Source organism: Delphinus delphis, chromosome 8, assembly GCF_949987515.2.
Source record: "Delphinus delphis chromosome 8, mDelDel1.2, whole genome shotgun sequence".
NCBI lineage: Eukaryota > Metazoa > Chordata > Mammalia > Artiodactyla > Delphinidae > Delphinus > Delphinus delphis.
In genome coordinates, this window is record NC_082690.1 from 105,282,583 (window position 1) to 105,300,414 (window position 17,832).

The 17,832-nt window shown below is 57.7% G+C and overlaps 1 protein-coding gene and 1 long non-coding RNA gene across 3 annotated transcripts; one reads left to right on the forward strand and one right to left on the reverse strand.

The window, feature by feature from the left end:
- Positions 1-2,317: 2,317 nt before the first annotated feature.
- Positions 2,318-13,151, reverse strand: UNC93B1 (unc-93 homolog B1, TLR signaling regulator). 2 transcript variants are annotated; one of them, XM_060019417.1, is made up of 11 exons: positions 12,986-13,147; positions 12,674-12,815; positions 11,950-12,092; positions 9,501-9,662; positions 9,165-9,297; positions 8,724-8,817; positions 8,046-8,170; positions 7,348-7,530; positions 6,222-6,495; positions 4,281-4,399; positions 2,318-3,437 (listed from the first exon to the last, which is right to left on the reverse strand). In XM_060019417.1, the coding sequence occupies exons 1-11, from the start codon at positions 13,024-13,026 to the stop codon at positions 3,114-3,116; spliced, it is 1,740 nt and encodes a 579-aa protein (XP_059875400.1). In that variant the 5' UTR covers positions 13,027-13,147; the 3' UTR covers positions 2,318-3,113. The 2 variants fall into 2 exon arrangements, with proteins under 2 accessions (XP_059875400.1, XP_059875399.1); XM_060019416.1 differs by having other exon boundaries at positions 2,573-3,437; positions 11,950-12,103; positions 12,986-13,151.
- Positions 13,152-13,221: 70 nt separating this feature from the next.
- LOC132429300 (uncharacterized) lies at positions 13,222-17,606 on the forward strand. The gene is made up of 3 exons (XR_009520320.1): positions 13,222-13,337; positions 17,099-17,163; positions 17,305-17,606. It is a non-coding gene; the product is annotated as an uncharacterized lncRNA (long non-coding RNA).
- The last annotated feature ends 226 nt before the right edge of the window (positions 17,607-17,832 follow it).

Here is a 17,832-nt window from a genome sequence, read left to right on the forward strand (position 1 = left end):
AAATAAATAAATATTAAAAAAAAACATTCAATACCAACATTGTGAATGTACTAACTGTCACAAAAGTGTTCACTTAAAAATAAAAAAAGATAAAATAACCCTGGGGAAGATTGACGAAATCACAGAAACTGAGACCATGACACAGAGTCTGATCTTCCACTTCGGAGTCCAGACCTCTGCCCGGTCGCCTTATCCAGAGGTGACAGAAACATCAATGTCATACTTTACAACCAGGCCTGGAGCTGCCAAGGGGCTCCATCATTCACATCTGATGGCTTAATTAGGCTTTCCAAAAGAACCGGCCTGCTGGGGCTTGCGGCGGTGACAGTTACCCTGCTTGTCCTGGGTGTGTGTGTGTGTGTGTTGCTTGTCATGGGTGTGGCCTGTTACGTGTGTCTGTCTGTGGGTCTTGTCCGTGTGCCAGGAGCAGCGAGAGGAGGTATGGAGTCTTCTGATGGGGAACTTACCTTGGTGTGAGGCATGTGATCGGAAGCCGCGCTCTCTCCGTGTGCCTGGGCCACGCTTTCATTTGCTCATCACCGGAAATGACTCTGAAATGAGACCAGTTGTAGAACCATCCTCATCCCCTCCCCCACCTTGCCCGGCATGCCCAGGGGCCCACACGCTTCCAAATGGCACCCTGCCCTGCATTCACAGGCCTATTGCCCAAGCATCTGGTTGCCCATCTCTGACCGGAATTTAGCTGGAATCCTGCCAGGAGAATGTTGCCACATCTGCCGTCAGAGAAGTTCCGTTCCATGCCAGAGGCGGGTGGGGAACAGGAAGGACAGAGTGCTGGTCACACCGCGTGACCAGTCTTGGTCTGTTTGTCACTGAAAGTCTGTGTATGAGGCAGGCAGTTTTCAGCCCTTCATCTGTCTGAGTCTAGAGACCACCTGGTAGGGAGGCTGGGGAGAGGAGACCTATGGCCTTCACGGTCCCCCATGACTGCAAGACCCCCGAATCTGCCGAAAACAACTTGGTATCTAGTTCATGTTGGTTCGCAGCAGACCCTGGGGGTTCCCTTCCCAGGCATCACAGACCATAGGTTTAATCACCTTCCCTAGGCTGGGTCCAAAAAGGATCCCGCCGGTTCTCTGGACAAGGTGGGGGGTGGAGGCACGGGGTCCAACAAGGGACTCACTGTAAGTTACTCTGAGCCAGCCCTGGGTTAACAAGAGCCAAACTTGCCCTGTTCATGGAACCCTCAGTGTCTCAGGAGTTTTTTCATGGTGCTCCTAGGCCAAAAGAAATATCTAACTGTTCTATTTGTGAGTTATTTTAGGTCCAACCAATAAGTACTTAGGCTCTAATAACTTAGTAGTCGCTTAGAAAATGTAACACACACCAAGAGAAAGAAAAACTGTGTTTATTTCATTCTTTAATAACCGCCACGACTTACTAATTGGCCGTGTGCACCGGGCTAGCTTCTCAAATCTTGGAATCAGACTGGAGACCCCAGGCCTCACTTCCTATTCCACAGTGATTTTCACTTTTTATCCCCAAAGCACAGGAAACCCAGCTTCTCGAAGACATGACATGAAAGGATCGTGGTGTGATCTAACAGTGAAACTGTGGACCACCTGAACCTATTAATTTACTCAGAGTGGGAAGACGTCCAAATTTTAGAAAAGCTCCGATATCCTCTGTGCCCTTGTGAGTTTCCTGCAGGGCCTGGGGACCTTGGTGCCACCACAGATACACTTTACCGAGGAGGAAACTGTGGCTCAGATGGGCCGACCCCCTGCCTGAGGTCGCAGAGCCTGGCTCCGGGGCCCCCGCTGAGGCTGCTGGAACCAAACTCAAGAGGACTGTATGAGGCAGAGGAGAGAGGGGGCTGCCGTTTACAGGTGGAAGAATCTAGGAGACCTGACGCTGAAGTGGGTGTAGACCAGGGTCTGGCAGTCAGCCAGGGGTGGAGGGTGTGTGAGGAGTGAGGAATGGTGTGGCCCCCAGCTTTGGTGGTACGGATCTGGGGTGCAGTTGAGGGATCCAGGACTCTCCCCTTGCCTGTCCTCACCCCACCGTTCAAAGCTCTTCACAGTGGGACCTTAGTTCCCTCTCCCCACGGTGGGGGGCGCCCTCGGGCTGTAGGGGTCGGACCCTCCCACCAGCCTCTGCATCCCTCACGGGCATCACAGCTGAGGCTGTAGCCCAGAGACATCAGTAGCCAAATTTACCTGGGCTCAGACATCTATGCCCCAGGCCCACACTGGACACGGGGTGACCTGCACTCGCCTCAGAAGTGGACTTGGCCCCCAAAGGAGTCCCTTGGGGAGCTGTGGGCAGAAGCGTCCCAAGGGATAAAAAAAAAAAAAGGATGGGGGTGGGCATGAGGGCTGGGGACGCTTGAGGAGGGGGCAGCGGGACCTGGGTTTCTGGACTTCGTCCCATCCTCTAGACTGACGAGGGGCTGGCAGCCCCATCACACTCCGCTGCGGTCCCTACAGACCACCCAGAGCGACTTCTTTGTCCTGAGCTGATCGGGTGCGACTGGCAAAAGCCGGCTGGTGTGGGGAGGGGTGGTGCCTCCGGGAGCCAGGACAGCCTGGTGGGCGGGGCTTAAGGGACCACCCCGCCCCCCCACCCCCGGATCAAGGCAGACGGCCACAGCACCCAATGGGCAGGGTCAGCCAGGCACACACCCCGGGTGGTCAATGTCCTCCCACGGCAGGAGACTTCCGGGTCAGGACAATACACAAATCTCTTTATTGCTCATGTTCTTAAAGTCGTACCTCTTGGCGGACCATGGGGATAGGATGTGCAAAGCGGGCGACGCACACGGCCCAGGCCTGTAGCCGAGAGCTGGGACGGGACTGGCGGGGTCCCAGCCCCGGGGCTGGGCCCGGTAGGGGGTCGTGGAGAGCGGCCCCTGGGGTCGGAAGAGGGTTTCGGCTGTGCGGTCCCTAGGCACTCTGGGCCTGGCCAAGAGGTCTCAAGGCCCCATCCTCCCTTGGAGGGGGCTGCGGGGAGGATCCCAAACGCCCGGGGCTCTGGGAGGGCCGTTCCTGAACCCCGGGGTGGGCCAAGGGTCTTTCCAGAAGTTGGCGCTGAATCATAGGGGCCCCGACCCGAGACGCGTTAAACCGAGGCCGGCGATCAGGCTTGGCCCCTCACTGCTCCTCGGGCCCATCGCCTCCCAGCGCCTGTTCGTAGGGGCAGGGCCGGCGGCAGAGACCGGCTGGTTTGGGGCCGGGCTCTGACCCCACGGGCCCCGCCTCCTCCTCCGCGCAGTCCCCCCGGCCGCCGCCGCACTCGCCCTCTGTGTCGCTCTCGTCAGAGTTGTCCTCCTCCAGGTAGCGGTAGCCGCGCACCTTGTGCTGGGGCCGCGGGATGCGGGGCTGGCGCGGGACCACGCCCCGCCGCAGCTTCTGCTCCATCCACAGGTACGAGGCTGCGGCCGCCACCAGCGTCACCAGCAGCACCGTCAGCTTAGCCTGGGCACACAGGGAGGGATGCGGTGGACCCGCGGGCAGCCAGTCCTGCGCCCTCCCCGCCCAGCCCCTCGCCCCGATAAGCCCACTCCCATCTGGGACTTGAGCCCTGCAGCTCCTCTGCTGTCCTTCCCTCCTCCTGGGAGCCGCCCCGCCACCCATGCTTCCTGGGCACCCTCCTGCCCAGGGCCCTGTCCCTTATGGTCACCCTATCCATCAGGGCCTCGGTTTCCCTAACTGTAATGGTAATCCCTTTGCCTCACAGGGTAGATGTGAAGGGAGGCCTGGCCCTCCCTTACCAGAGCTTAGATTACTCTGTCCCTTACATGCGGGATCATAAGTAATGCTTCTTAGAGGTTTTGACTGTAACAGGCAGTCAGAAATAATTGTAAATAACTCAGTACGTACACACATATTCACAGGCATACTCCCTGCTATTCCCTATTCTATCTCATTTTTTAAAAAGTTGGCCGGAACCTGCTAAACTGACCCGCCAGTAGGTGAGAGCAGAGGACGAGGACCCCTGAGAGCCAAGAAGGGAGACAGACCCTCGGCATCCATCTCAGAGCCCAACGTCTAGAGAACAGGTTACCAAACTACCCACAAGGCGGCTGGGATGTGCCCACAAGTGGAGAGCAAACTGTGAATCCTTTCAGAAATGGGTAAACTGAGGCCTGCAGGAGGGGACGCGGTAAGTAATAAGCCAGTGATGGGTGTGGGGCCGCCCAGTGGACTTGGCCCAGAACCTGGCTTGGGGCAGTGGTGCCCTTCAGGGGCTGTGAGGCCAGGGCGGGCACTCAGGAAGTTTCTGTTGTCTAGGGGGTCGAGTGGGGGCGGGGCACTCACCTTCATGGGCAGGCTTGAGCCCAAGTAGACTGCGAAGACGGCTATGGCCTGCCACCAGTGGTAGATGGTGAAGATGAAGTCTTGCCTCTCCTTGTCCTCGTACAGGATTCCCAGGAGTGCTGCAGGTGGGCAGGACGGGGCAGAAAGGGGAGAGGTGCCAGCTGGGGCCCAGAGCTGCTGTTCTCCCACTAGTGACCCCCGATGCCCTGTGCTGGTCCCAGCCCTTGGCAGGAGCGCCTAGAAAGCCGCTGTAAACCAGTCCTGGCTGGCCCCCTAGCGTACACACTGGTTATCACGCTGCCTGGGAGCTGAGCAGAGGCTGGAGCAGCGGGCCCCCCTGCTGGGATGCAACAGGCCTGCTCTGGGACCCATCTGTGGCCTCAGAAGTGGGAAGTTCTGTGAGCAGTCACATCCTGCCTTCTTCCGAACCCCAGGCATGCAGTGCCAGGCCTGCAGGGGCTGTTTTTCCTCACCCAGGGCTCAGGGTGAGCAAATCGCTGTAGCAACAAGCTTTCTGCAAATCAAACCTGAAGCTGGGAGGGAGGAATGTGTTTCCCAAAGCATCCTCCCCTGGGTGGGGCAGAAAGAGCCTCGGACAGGGAATCAGGAGACTCAGATTCCACTCTCAGGACTGAAAGGTGGAGAGAGTTGGCACAGGGATGTGGATTCAGATGTTGGGTCTGTGGGTGACTCGGGGTAAGTGAACTCCCCAGAGCCACTTTTCTCATCTATAAAATGAGATGACACGTATATGCTGTGCTGTGAGGTTTTAATGGGAGAAAGCCTGCACGGCAGCCACTCAGGACATTGACACTCCCATCCTGAGGTCCTGCAGTGCGACTCTACCCCATGGGGGTGCTGTGAAGGGACACGGAACCCCCCCCCGGGGGTGGGGCATAAGAGGAGGGAGTAAGCGGAGCTGGGCAGAAGAGGATGCTGGGATCTGGCCCAAGTCCAGACATATCATGGGCTCAAGGTCCAGAGGGAAAACAGCCAGGACAGTGTGGTCCAGGGTGTGGGGCTCCATCCCCTGTGGCAGATATAGTGTCTGATTCTCTCTCTCGGATGTTGGGTGCTGAGGTTGCCTGAACCATCCCCTGCCCAGCCCGCAGCAGGCATGACCTCCACCATGCCCTATAGGGGTGATGCTCAAAACTGCTAACGGCACCGGCCCATCAGAACAGGTGCCGATGTGGGAGACCCAAATGGCTGCACCCATGTGTACCAGCTGCCTGTCACTGGCAAAGGCTCACCTGTGGGCCCAGAGCGTCACACAGATGAACTCTGTCCCACCCCCTCCTTTCTGCAAGCAGGGCCCCAGGCCCCGGTGCCTCCACCCTAGCAGCTCAGACTTGGGGCCTGGACTCGGCTACTCTGAAGGTTGCTGTTGGGATCTTACAGCCTGCTTCCAGCTCCTCTCCATAAAAATGCCATATGTGCACTTTCCTCCTGGGGTGTGGACAAGGCCACCTGCTGCGTCCCATGCTGCCTGGGGCACAGACCCTGACACCTGCTTCCAGTGTCACGAAAACTATGCCAGGCTGCGCCCTGTCCCCTGGTATGAAACGAGGCATCCCCAATGTGTTTTCTTGCACTGTCCCTAAGAGGGGTCCACAGAGCCCCACATCCAGCCCATGGAGCCACAAGATCTCACCCTGACTCCCGTGCCCACCCTGGGGGTCCACAGGATGTCCGTGGCGTGCCTCGAGGGTGTTCACAGCCTTCATCTGTCCCCGCAGTGTCCACGGGACTTCCTTCCACCCCTAGAGTGCACACAGGGATCCCCACCTACCTCCACCAAGTGCACGGGACCCCGTAACAGCCCTCCAGTGTGCCCATCAACCCCATGTCTGTCCCTGGGATGTCTGTGCTCCCTGCAACCGCCCTGAGGAAGCCCCAGGGTCCCCTGCCCAGCCATCCAGGGCCCACGGCTATACTCACTGCTAAGCCCCGTCTTGTTGAGGGCACTGCCCACACCCCAGAGCACGGCTACTGCATAGAGGACCCCGATGTGTTGCAGGACCCGGGGCGCGGGGGCCCAGAAAAAGAGGCTGACAGTGAGCAGCAGGTGCAGCCCAGCCCCAGCCACCAGAGGCGCCGGGCGCGGCAGCCACAGCCCCAGCAGGCCCAGCGCCGAGGCGGCCGAGGCACCCAGGCTATAAGCCACGAGGACGTACGCCAGGCGTTCCAGCCCCACCGAGCACACGCCATAGCCCTGGGGGAACAGAGGTGAGGGTTGGAGGTCAGCCGGCCCAGGCTCTGGCCCTCCCCACGAGGTCTCACTTCAGGCCACGTCCTGCCCTCTCTAGGCCACTGCAGGGCCAGCTTCCTCCGAGGCTTGTGGGAAGGTTCCTCGGGGACAGACAGTGAGAAAATGCTTGGACAGTGTCCCCAGACACCAAGGCTGAACCCCGCATGGAGCCAAACACTTGACGGCTGTTATCCCATCTCAACAGTGCAACTCCTCTGGAAGTCAGCATGGCCATTAGAGACTTCACAGATGAGGAAACAGGCTCAGAGAGGTGAAAGTAACTTTCCCAAGGTACGGGCGGGATGGGGGGAGAGAGGTAAAAGGAGGAGGGGAATATCCGGGTCTACAATTATCCCTTGGTGTCTGTGGGGGATTGGTTCCAGGACGCTTCGTGGACACTAAAACCTGCGGATGCTCAAGTCCCTTATATAAAATGGGGTAGTACAGGCTTCCCTGGTGGCACAGCGGTTGAGAGTCCGCCTGCCAATGCGGGGTACACGGGTTCGTGCCCCGGTCCGGGAAGATCCCACATGCCGCGGAGCGGCTGGGCCCGTGAGCCATGGCCGCTGAGCCTGCGCGTCCGGAGCCTGTGCTCCGCAACGGGAGAGGCCACAACAGTGAGAGGCCTGCGTACCGCCAAAAAAAAAAAAAAAATGGGAGTACCGTGGGCCCTCCGGATCCGCGAATGCAGAGAGCCCACTGTACTTGTACATACTTATACATATATATTCAAAACTTATTCGTTGTTATCCTGTGATTCAAATTTAACGGACGTCGTGTAATTTTATCTGGCAACGCTCTTCAGGCTGCTCTTACCAGGGCGAGACCAGTGCAGGCAAAGAGCACCTCGAAGCCGCTGTAGATAAAGAAGGGCACGAGGTGGCGCAGGCGGAAGTCGCGCACGTGCTTGAAGGGCAGCTGGAAAATGTTGCCCCAGCCCACGCTGCGCAGGTCTATCTCCTCCGTGGGCCGGTACGCCGCGCCGCAAAGGCCCAGCACCTGCAGGCAAGGAGGTGAGGGAGGGAGGGGGGCGGGCAGCCGGGCATCCTGGCCCCGCCCCCAGGACCCAGCCCCGCCCCCAGGCAAATCCACAGATGAGCCTCCCAGCCCTGCCTCCAGCCCGAAGAGACGACCTAGTCACGCCCCCAACGCCTTAGCTCTGCCTCCTGGTCCCACCCCCAAGTTGGAGCCATACCTTCTGACCCTAGGCCCTAGATCCAGACCGCGTCACAGCCAATCCTCTAGGACCCTGTCTTCAGCTCGACCCCGTACCAGGCCTGGACCCCCTCTTACTGGCCTCTGCGATTCCAATTCCTCTCTCAGTCCGCAGGCACCAGCCACACCTCCGAGCCTCCAGCCCAGCTCCTCAGCTCATGGCCCCTCCCCAGGACTCAGCCCTAACTCTGGACTCAGAACAAGCCTCCGGCCCGCCCTCCGCGCGCCCAGCCCGCATTCCTCTCTCCCCGCCACGGTCCCCAGATCTGGCCCCGTCACACCCCCAACACGGGCCGCACCAGCAGCATGGCCAGGAAGGCCACCGCCATGAGCACGCTCTCCACCACGATGAGGTTTCGGCTCCGCGGTAGCGTCCGCAGAACCGTCTTGTTGAAGCCGGTGAGGATGCCCTGGCTGTTTGTGCCTGAGAAAGGGGAGGGTGGGGGGCATCGTGAGGCAGGGAGCAGGGCACACTGTCAGCTGGGCCACAAAGAAACGCAGCAAAGCAGGCAGGTGAGGGGAGGGTTAGAGGGGGTGGGCAAGGACCCTGCCGGCAAAGGCAGGGTTCCTTTGGGAAGCACTTTGGAGGTGAGGGCCACTGGGTGAAAGCACCTCCCCTCCCTCCTGCCCTATTGCCCTGAGGCTGCCGTGGGAGCCAGTCCACCTCCCACCTCCATACATTTGCCCTGCATTGAGGGTATACTTGGCCCTGAGAGACCCCACAGGCAGCCTCAGCCCAGATGGCACCTCCTCCAGGCAGCCTTCCCTGATGCACCCCACCACCACCCCAGGCTGGATCAGATGTCCTAACGACAAGGCCCTGTGCCTCGGTCATCAGAGCTGTAGGACACCAGGCTCTCAGCCCTGAGCCCTGTGAGCGAGGGCATCCTTTCTGCCCTTGAGGGCCCAGTGTCTGCTGGGTGACTCAGTGGGGGAGGTGAGCAGACCTTAGGGACCCCACCCCCATGAGCACTAACCGCAGTTCTGCACTTTGTATAGTGTGTGGTTCAGGTCATACAGGTAATGGTTCAGGAAGTAGACCATGGGCAGCTGGGCGCAGGCAAAGCTCAGCTGTGGACAGGAGGGCAGCTTGGGTCAGGCTTGGGGCATGGAACAGGGCAAGGAGCACAGGCACAATCTGGGAGCGGGTCTGGGCACAGCCTTGGGGGAACAGGAGCCCTCCCACCTCTCGGGGGGCAGCCTGGTAGGGGGGGATACCCAGTGCAGGAAGACTTCCTCCTGGTCAGCGCTGTAGACAGGGAGGGAATGAGGTCTCTGTCACCAGAGGTAAGCAAACAGGAGTTGGCTCAAGAAAGGGCAGTGGGATTAGAGAGCTGAAAAGACTGTGGAATGGGCTCCAATATGTGATTCTGGGCCTGGAATACCCCACCCCCAGTGTCCCCACACACGGCACTCACGTGGAAGAAGCTGTAGAAGATGGCCTGGAAGACCAGGAGGTAGGGTGCGTGGGAGCCCCGAGGCGGGCGCTGCTGGGGGCCCTGTTCGTCCTGCTCTTTGTAGTGGGAGTACTCGTAGTATTTCTGGGCCATCCTGGACCACAAAGGAGAGAAGGCTCTCCCTAGCCCAACCTCTGCACCCAGGCTTATGGACTGGCCAGCCAATGTCTCACGAACAGGAAAACTGAGGCCCAGAGGGCGGATGGGGCTGGTCCAAGGTCCCCAAGACGAGGTGGGCAACACAGGAGAGGCTCTGCCAGGTCTCCAGTCTCCCACCCTGCTGCCCACCAGGCTCACCTGGTGATGTAGTTGCCCATGGAGGCCCAAAGAGGCACAATGGCCATGCCCAGCGCCACGGCTGAGGGCACAAGCGTGTAGTAGCGCTCCCAGTAGTTGGTGGAGACAAAGAGGGCATAGATGCCCACAGCCAGGAACATCATCCACTTGGTGCCAAAAAACCTGCGAGCAGTAGGAGGAGGATGCTGTCACCACGCGCACATCCAGACCGCTGCAGCCCGAAAGCAGCGTGGCCACAACGCCAGGCCCCAGCTCCTGAGGCTGTATGAGGTGGGGAGGGACCCCTGGCCTTGGAGTCGAGGGTCCTAAGATAAGTCTCAGAGACATGGACTTGCTGGTGGCCTCAGGGGAGCCACTCTAACCAGACACCTGTAATGTGGGCTCTGCCCCAACCTCGAGCCTCTCACGGCCACTGCAGGGATAGAGATAAAGCGGGGAGAGGGTGTCATGAGTCAGTGGCCCTTGGGCACATGCAACCCTCATTTGTGTCCTGGGCTGACTCCCAGCCCCCCTTCTCCACCCACGTGCAGTGACTACAGGACCCAGGTGAACAGCTGAGGGACTTGTCCCAAGCTGGGACTGAGGACCAGGGAGAGGAACCCTGGCGCCCCTTCCCCTCTGCACTTTGCCCTTTCAGTCCACTGTGGTCAGTCGGGAAGTTTCTTGTAGAACGACGGCCTCACTGGCTCTGGGAGAATGTTGCACCGTGTTAGAGGCAGGTTGACAGGATAAGGGCCCATTCAGGGCACTGGAGGCTGATCAGCCTAGACACAACCATTGCGGTCTTTGGGTTGGTTTTGTTTTGGGTTCTGTTTGTTTGAATATTTGTGCTCATTATTTCCTTTCTTTGTCTGAGTTTCCAGGAAGCTCAAAGCTCAATGACTCTGGTTTTCTGATACAATTACTTTCTCTTCTATTGCAGGGTCCTGGTTCTTTAACTATCCTTATCTTGCCATATAATAAATTGACAGGCAGCCTCCTCTGATCTATTTGGGGAAGGGCACCCAAACTGCACTGTAAATTTTGAAACAGCAAAAAGTAAAAATACTAGCACTCATTGCTGGTGAGGCTGTGGTTTTAAAAAGAACACATACAGCCACAGGTCATGCAGATGGTACAGCCCTTTGGAAAGTCAGCCTGGTAGTTTGGGTTGGGGGGCAAGCATGGGGTTTGGAGTCACTGCCTGGGTTCAGACCTTCAATCTGCCAGTTGCTGCCTGTGGGGATGGGTTCAACCTCTTGGTCTCCCCGTGTCTAAGATCAGAGCGTCCACCTTGGATTGTAGGGAATGCGATACGCTTATAAAACGCCCAGCACGTAGGAAATGAAATGAGTTTGCCATTAATAATACTGCTAGGTTTCAAGAGCCAGAAAGCCTTTCATATGCTTCTGACCTAGTAAGGGCGGTTCTTAGAGTTTATTCTAGGAGGCGTTCTTTCTTTCCTTCTTCCTTCCTTCCTCCCTCCCTCCCTCCCTTTCTTTCTCTCTCTCTCTCTTTCTTTAATTTTAAGATGAGGAAACAGCCAGAAGCATAAAGGGAACATGCAAAAAAGAAGAGGGAGCCGCAACGTCCAGCCCTGAGCCACAGTTCAGTGCCCCCACGTCTGCAGAAGATGCTAACATCACGAAAGTCCCCACTGTGAAGCAGGCCAAGAGGTGTGCAGTGAAAAGCAAGCAAAAGTGACACTGCACATGCACACATGCACGCACTCCAGCTGACAAGGACAGAAATGTTATCCATGCATGCCGCTGGGAAAACAAAGTCAGCTGATTGCCTGGAGGGCTTGGGAGGGGTTTTCTTTTTTCTGATTTCAATTACGATTCTAATGTTGTTTGTGCGATTGTGATAAAAGAGTTTGAGGGGGGTGTTATTGTTTCGGAAAGACAGGGGAACTCATCTAATGTGTCCACTGATCTCTGGGTCCCATGTGAGCACAGATCTACTGCCTGGCGGTAGGATACTTGTGGAGGGCATTTTTGTACTGCACCAGATGCCACTAAGGCTCCGGTATGGAGGAGACCCCCTGGGGCGCCTGCCCAGCCACACCCTTTTCAGTGAGAAATGTCCCTCAACACTGCCACAGCTGGTTGGGCTCGCGGTGCGTTCCTGGGCTTTGCCGGCTGATCAGATTCTCTCCAGAAACTCCACAGCCCTGATCTCAAAAGGTCATTGTAGCTCCAGGCCACAAAGGAGGGCATGAAGATGATGCCACATGGGGTACGGGCAATCTGAGGGAAGGAGCCTGAGTGAATTTCTGTTGCTTGAAACCCAAGGTGCCTTGGTTGCAAAGCTCTTGCTTCTTCCCCAAACCTGGGTTTCACCCCTTCTCACCCCTCCAGGTAGGCAAGTTCTCTCCCCACCCCACCCCCAAGAACACCAGGACAGCTGGAGACGCCGTGTCCACCAGCCCTCGCACCCCTTCGAGATCAGGGAGGCAGCAGTGTCGCACCTGATGAGCACAGGTGTATAGAGCAGGGCCACGATGGGGGTCACGTTGATGCCCATCAGCATCTTGCTGTCGATGTCAGGCAGCCCCATGTTGCCGTATTTCACCTCCCGGTAGGTCTCATCGTAGTGCAGGATCAGCTGCATCTGCAGAAGGCCTGGGTACAGGGAGCAGGCATGGAGGGGGCAACCTGGCTCTGGGGGCAACCAAGCAGAGGCTGGAACGCAAGCCTGGCACCAAAGGGATCCCCGACTCCAATGCCTATGAGGACAGAGGGGAAGCCCAGGCTGGGCCAAGAGTCCTACCTGCCAGTGGCCACGACAGCGACTTGAATCCAGACCCCCGCCCCCCCCCCTCCGCCAGCCACTTGGACCTCAGCGCCCCTGATTCCGAAGGCAGCAGACCTGCCCAGGGCGCCCAGGGCCCGCCCACACACTCACGAAGCCTGTGGCTGGGCCCCGGGCACACTGCACCGTACCCCCATTGCGGAGGCCGCAGCTGCAGCTGTGAGGGCGCAGAAGAAGTGAAAGAGGAAGGGAGCCGACTGGCCCCAAGGTTTCTCTTTCCCTGAGAAACCTCAGGTCTGGGGAGGGCGCGCGGGGGGAAGGGGAAAGACTTGGGTCCCAGCGCAGAACCCGCCGGGCCGTGCCACCTCGCCTGGCCCGGGGCGGAACGGCGTGGCCAGAGGCCCAACCCGCCAACCCGCGGGGCGCGGCGGGCCGCCTACCCAGGTAGACGCCGTAGGTGAGCATGCCGCCCGCGCTGGCCGCCAGCACGTTCTTGAGCACGCCGAGCCGCTTGCGGCGGTAGTAGCGGCGCTCCTCCTCCTGCTCGTTGTAGTTGGGGTACGCGCCCACCAGCTCGTCCAGCTGCGGGGCACGACGGCGCTCGAACCCGGCCACTGCACCCCCGGAGCCCCGCGTCCATCCCCGGCCGCCCCCGGCACCCCCCCTGGCCCTGGGGCCGCATCCCGCTCCCGCGGGGGAGACCCCGGCCCTTCTGGTCCCCGCGCCGCCACGCTTTCCCCGTCCCCGCTCACCGGGGCCTCGGGCCCGTCTGGGACCCCGAGTTGGTCCTCATCGCCCTGCGCACCCACGGCCCCCGCCACCGGATAGAGCGGCGGCTCCGCCTCCATGGCTGGACCAGCCGGAGGACTAGTCCGGCAGCGGACCCCTACTTCCTCCGGGCGCCGGGACCTGCCTCGCCCCGCCCCGGGGCCCACCTCCTCCACGAGGGGAGGGCCTGGCGCCGCTGGGGGCGTGCCCAGCGCGTGTGCGTGTGCGTGTGCGTGTGCGTGTGCGTGTGCGTGTGTGTAGGGGAGCGCCCGTGCGTCCATCGCCGGCCTCAGGAATGCGAGGTGCGAGTTGGAATCCCAGCTCTGCCACTTCCCGGTATTGTAACTTTGGGGATTAACTCCACTTCTCTGTGCCTCATTTCCTCACCTGTAAATCAGGGATACTCAGCACGACTTCCAAGGGCTCTTTCGGGATTACTGAGTTAATGCAAAACCTTAGGAAAGTGCCAGGCCCATAATAACTCCCCTCAGCCTTACCCCTACCACTGTCATCCCTACCCCACCTCCAGCCCTACCCCTACCACTGTCATCCCTACCCCACCTCCAGCCCTACCCCTACCACTGTCATCCCTACCCCACCTCCAGCCCTACCCCTACCACTGTCATCCCTACCCCACCTCCAGCCCTACCCCTACCACTGTCATCCCTACCCCACCTCCAGCCCTACCCCTACCACTGTCATCCCTACCCCACCTCCAGCCCTACCCCTACCACTGTCATCCCTGACCCATTGGTGTGTTTGCAGGTCAGCAAAGAGCCCTCATAGCGGGTGGGGGGGGAGAGGGCTCCCGCCACAGGACTTGGCAGCCCGTGCCCACCTCCCGCTCACCCTGAGCTTCCTTTGGGCACCCGTAAGTGGGAGCTCTGGCAGGGCCCCTGGGAGGCCGAGATTGTGGGGGCTGCCGGACTGCAGGGGGGCGACCCCCCCCCACACACACACCACCCTGTAGCAGGGACCAGAGCCTCCTGCCCCTGCCTGACTGGGCCCTGGGTCTGGGGCTGCAGTGAGAGCCCATGAAATTTCTGCTTTGCTCGAGCTGACACTCCACAGCTCTGGGTGTCAGCCTGGTTAGAAGTACTCTGGGAAGCTTTTAAAAATATTGGTTTCAGGATAGTCTCCTCAACAAATGGTATCGGGAAAACTGGATAACCACATGCCCAGAATGAAATGGGACCTCTGTCGCACAGTATGCACAGAAATTAACTTCAAATGGATCAAAGACACATAAGACCCCATAACCTAAAACTCCTAGAAGAAAACAGTAGCTTCTCAACATGGGTCTTGGTAATGATTTCTCGGACACGACATCAAAAGCATGAAAAACAAAAGAAAAAACAAGTGGGACTACATCAAACTTAAAATGTCTACACTGCAAAAGAAATAATTAAAATAAAAAGGCAACCGATGGAATGTGGGAGAATGTTTACAAACTATGCATCTAATAAGGGGTTAATATCCAAAATACATAAAGGAATTCATACAACTCAATAACAACAACAACAAAAACCGATTTAACAATGTGTAGAGGGGGCTTCCCTGGTGGCGCAGTGGTTAAGAATCCACCTGCCAATGCAGGGGACACAGGTTCGAGCCCTGGTCCAGGAAGATCCCACATGCCGCGGAGCAACTAAGCCCACACGCCACAACTACTGAAATCCGTGTGCCACAACTACTGAGCCCGCGTGCTGCAACTACTGAGCCCACGCGCCTAGAGCCCGTGCTCTGCAACACGAGAAGCCACTGCAATGAGAAGCCCGTGTGCAGCAACCAAGACCCAATGCAGCCGAAAATTAATTAATTAATTTTTTAAAATTACCCAGTTCCCCTTCTTCCCCCCCCACTCTGAACAATGCACAAGCTGTTCCTTCCGGTTGGAGAGCCCCTTCCCCTGCTCCTTCCAGGAGGGGTCCTTCCCGGGCGGGTGAATGGATGACAAATACCCACCCAGAAGGGCTGCTGGGAAGGTGGAGAGCTGGCCGTGTGGAGGGTATGAATTTACAGAGGCTCCTGGCTGCAAGGTGGTGGAACTTTCTCCAGACTGTGCCCAGGTGCAGATGTGAGTAAAGCAGACAGGTGGAGTCAGGCAGGCAGGACCTGGCAGTGGGAGACAGGGAAGGAGCAAGAGAGAGGGCAGGGCCCAAGGTGGTCCAGAGGCAAGGAGGAGGCGGGAGAGCAGGGATGCAGTGGGCAGCGGGGGGGCTGTGGTCAGAGAGTGGACTCATTACCACTCTCATGACCTTGGGAGATGACAAAGTCCAGGGTATGGCCATGGCACGGGGTGGGGAAGGATGATGAGGTCCAGGAGGTCATGGGGCTTGGGGCACACGCAGGCAGTGGACTTTGCCGCCCCCAGGAGGATGCAGTCCTGTAGAACTGAGCGGGCGGGCGGGAGACCAGGCCGGAGGGGAAGGTAGCTGTCCGAGGTGGCTGGTGTGACCGCAGAGGGTGGGTGAGGAGGACAGGGAGGAGCCCTGGCCCCTCCTGAGAGGGCACCCTCCTGAAACTGTATCAGAAAGGGGGCCCCTGGGCCTGGGTGGAGACTGGCATCTGTGGTCGGGAAATGACCTCCCTGTCTGCCACCTGCTGCACCTGCGGCAGTTATGGAATGAAATCCCTCAGCCAAGTGCACCTGGCTCCTCCAGCTCCTTGGACGGAGAATGGAGAACCTGGGACGAGCCAGGGAGGAAGGGTGGGGGAAGGGCCCTCTTGCCATGCAGCGGGGTCCCCAGGGTGCCCGGTCTTGTCTGGGCGTTAGTGTGGGAAGCCCCCTCACCTCATCTTCCCTCACCCCAGTATTTCCTCCCTTGCAAAACAGGAGTAGGTGAAAAAGGCTTCTGCACACTGAAAACAGGATGGAGGGGGCCAGCCTAGGGGCCAGGAGGAAGAGAAGCATCTTAGAGGCCAGAGGAGACCTTTAGGGGCAAGAGAAGGGAGTGTGACACCTGTCAATGAAAAAATAATCCATAAACAATCTGTAATGGGAATAGAATAGAGTTTTATTTGAGCCAAACTGAGGACTATAGCCCAGAAGACAGCCTCTCAGATAACTCCGAGGAACTGCTCTGAGGAAGCGTGGTTTTCAGCACAGTTTTATGTCTTGTCAGAACAAAGAACATCAAACAAGTCAGGGAGACATTCCTTCATGGTTTCAAAAAAACAGATCAGCACGTACACAGAGTCAGTATGGCCTTGGCACTTGAGAAAGAAGTCTTATTATCAAAGGAGCACCAGCATTGGCGTCCCAGGAAGGGACACATTTCATCTTTATTTTTCCCTTTTGTTTTGTTTTGGTTTTTTTTTGCGGTACGCGGGCCTCCCACTGCCGCGGCCCCTCCCGTCGCGGAGCACAGGCTCCGGACGCGCAGGCTCAGCGGCCATGGCTCACGGGCCCAGCCGCTCCGTGGCATGTGGGATCCTCCCGGACCGGGGCACGAACCCGCGCCCCCCGCATCGGCAGGCGGACCCCCAACAACTGCGCCACCAGGGAAGCCCTCATCTTTATTTTAACATGGACATTCTTTGCTTCTGGTCAGTGCGCCCTTTTCTTTAATGGTTAAAGCAGATGTACAATGTATGCTTGGAAGGCCACAAACAGACTGTTCCAGTTAGCATCAAGTTCAAGTTAACTCACGGATAAGCCAGCATGACTTCCCCAGACATCAATACGTGAGCATTTCTTTTACTGCACCCAAGGAAAGAGAGGGGCAGTGTCCCAGGCCCAATGGCTCTTAGAGAGAGAGAGGACAGGGAAGATTTTTAGTTGTCCCTATGTTGGAAAGAGGGCAAGCCCACAAAAGTCCTATAAAGGGACAAAGGGAAGATGGCGTGACCTCTGAAGGGGTCAGGAAGCTCCAAGATGCAGCCACCTGAAGCTCTCTCCGCCCGAGAGCCCCCCGTCCAGCATTTTGAGGTTTTCAGGTGGCCCAGTATTTACCCAGAGCGGGTGTGTGTCGTCGAAGAAAGGGTAAAGGCCTCCTGGGCGGGCTTGTGTGCTCATGGGGAAGGGGGGCAAGGCTTACTGAACAGCAGATGCCTTGGGCAGACCCAGAACTCACAGGCTATTTATCTCCCACCAGGAGGGACCCCCAAGACGAAATCAAGTGGAGTGTGTTTTATGAACCAGCCAGAAAGCAAAGAGAAGGTAGGAGGGGAGCAGAGACACTGCTCCAGGAAGTGGGTGGTCTGCCTATACCAGTGGATCCCCCTGGCCTCCCCTGTGCTGAGCCCCACTGACAGCTACTTCTTTTTTCTTTTCCTTTTTTTTTTTTGGCCGCCGCTACAGCATGTGGGATCTTAGTTCCCTGACCAGGGATCAAACTCGCGCCCCCTGCAGTGGAAGCTCGGAGTCAACCACTGGACGGCCAGGGAAGTCTCTGGCAGCTACTTCTTAGATGTTGGCTTTCTGCAATATTGCTTGCTTTCTGTGGGGTCTTGGTCCATGCCTAAAACAGAGGTTACTGTACCATTTAGGGCCCTAAAATGATTTAATTAAGTCCTTGGAGTCCTTGTTACATGTGGACTCCTTCTGTGATGTTGGTAACTTTTAATTTTGAATGGCATTATTAAAATCAATTCATTTTAGAACATTTGTGGCGGGGGCGGGGTCCTGGTAGCTTGTTTCCACACCCGCCATCACGGCACCCAGTGGTTAATGACACTGTCCTAATCTTATTAAAAGCGAAAAGGAAATATATTTACATCTAAATTTTAAATATCGATTAATTTTTAAAAACACTGACATGAAGAATGCAAATTCAAATGTCCCAAGCTGAGTGAGGAGTAATTTCGGTCTTGTTAGCTTTTGACACAG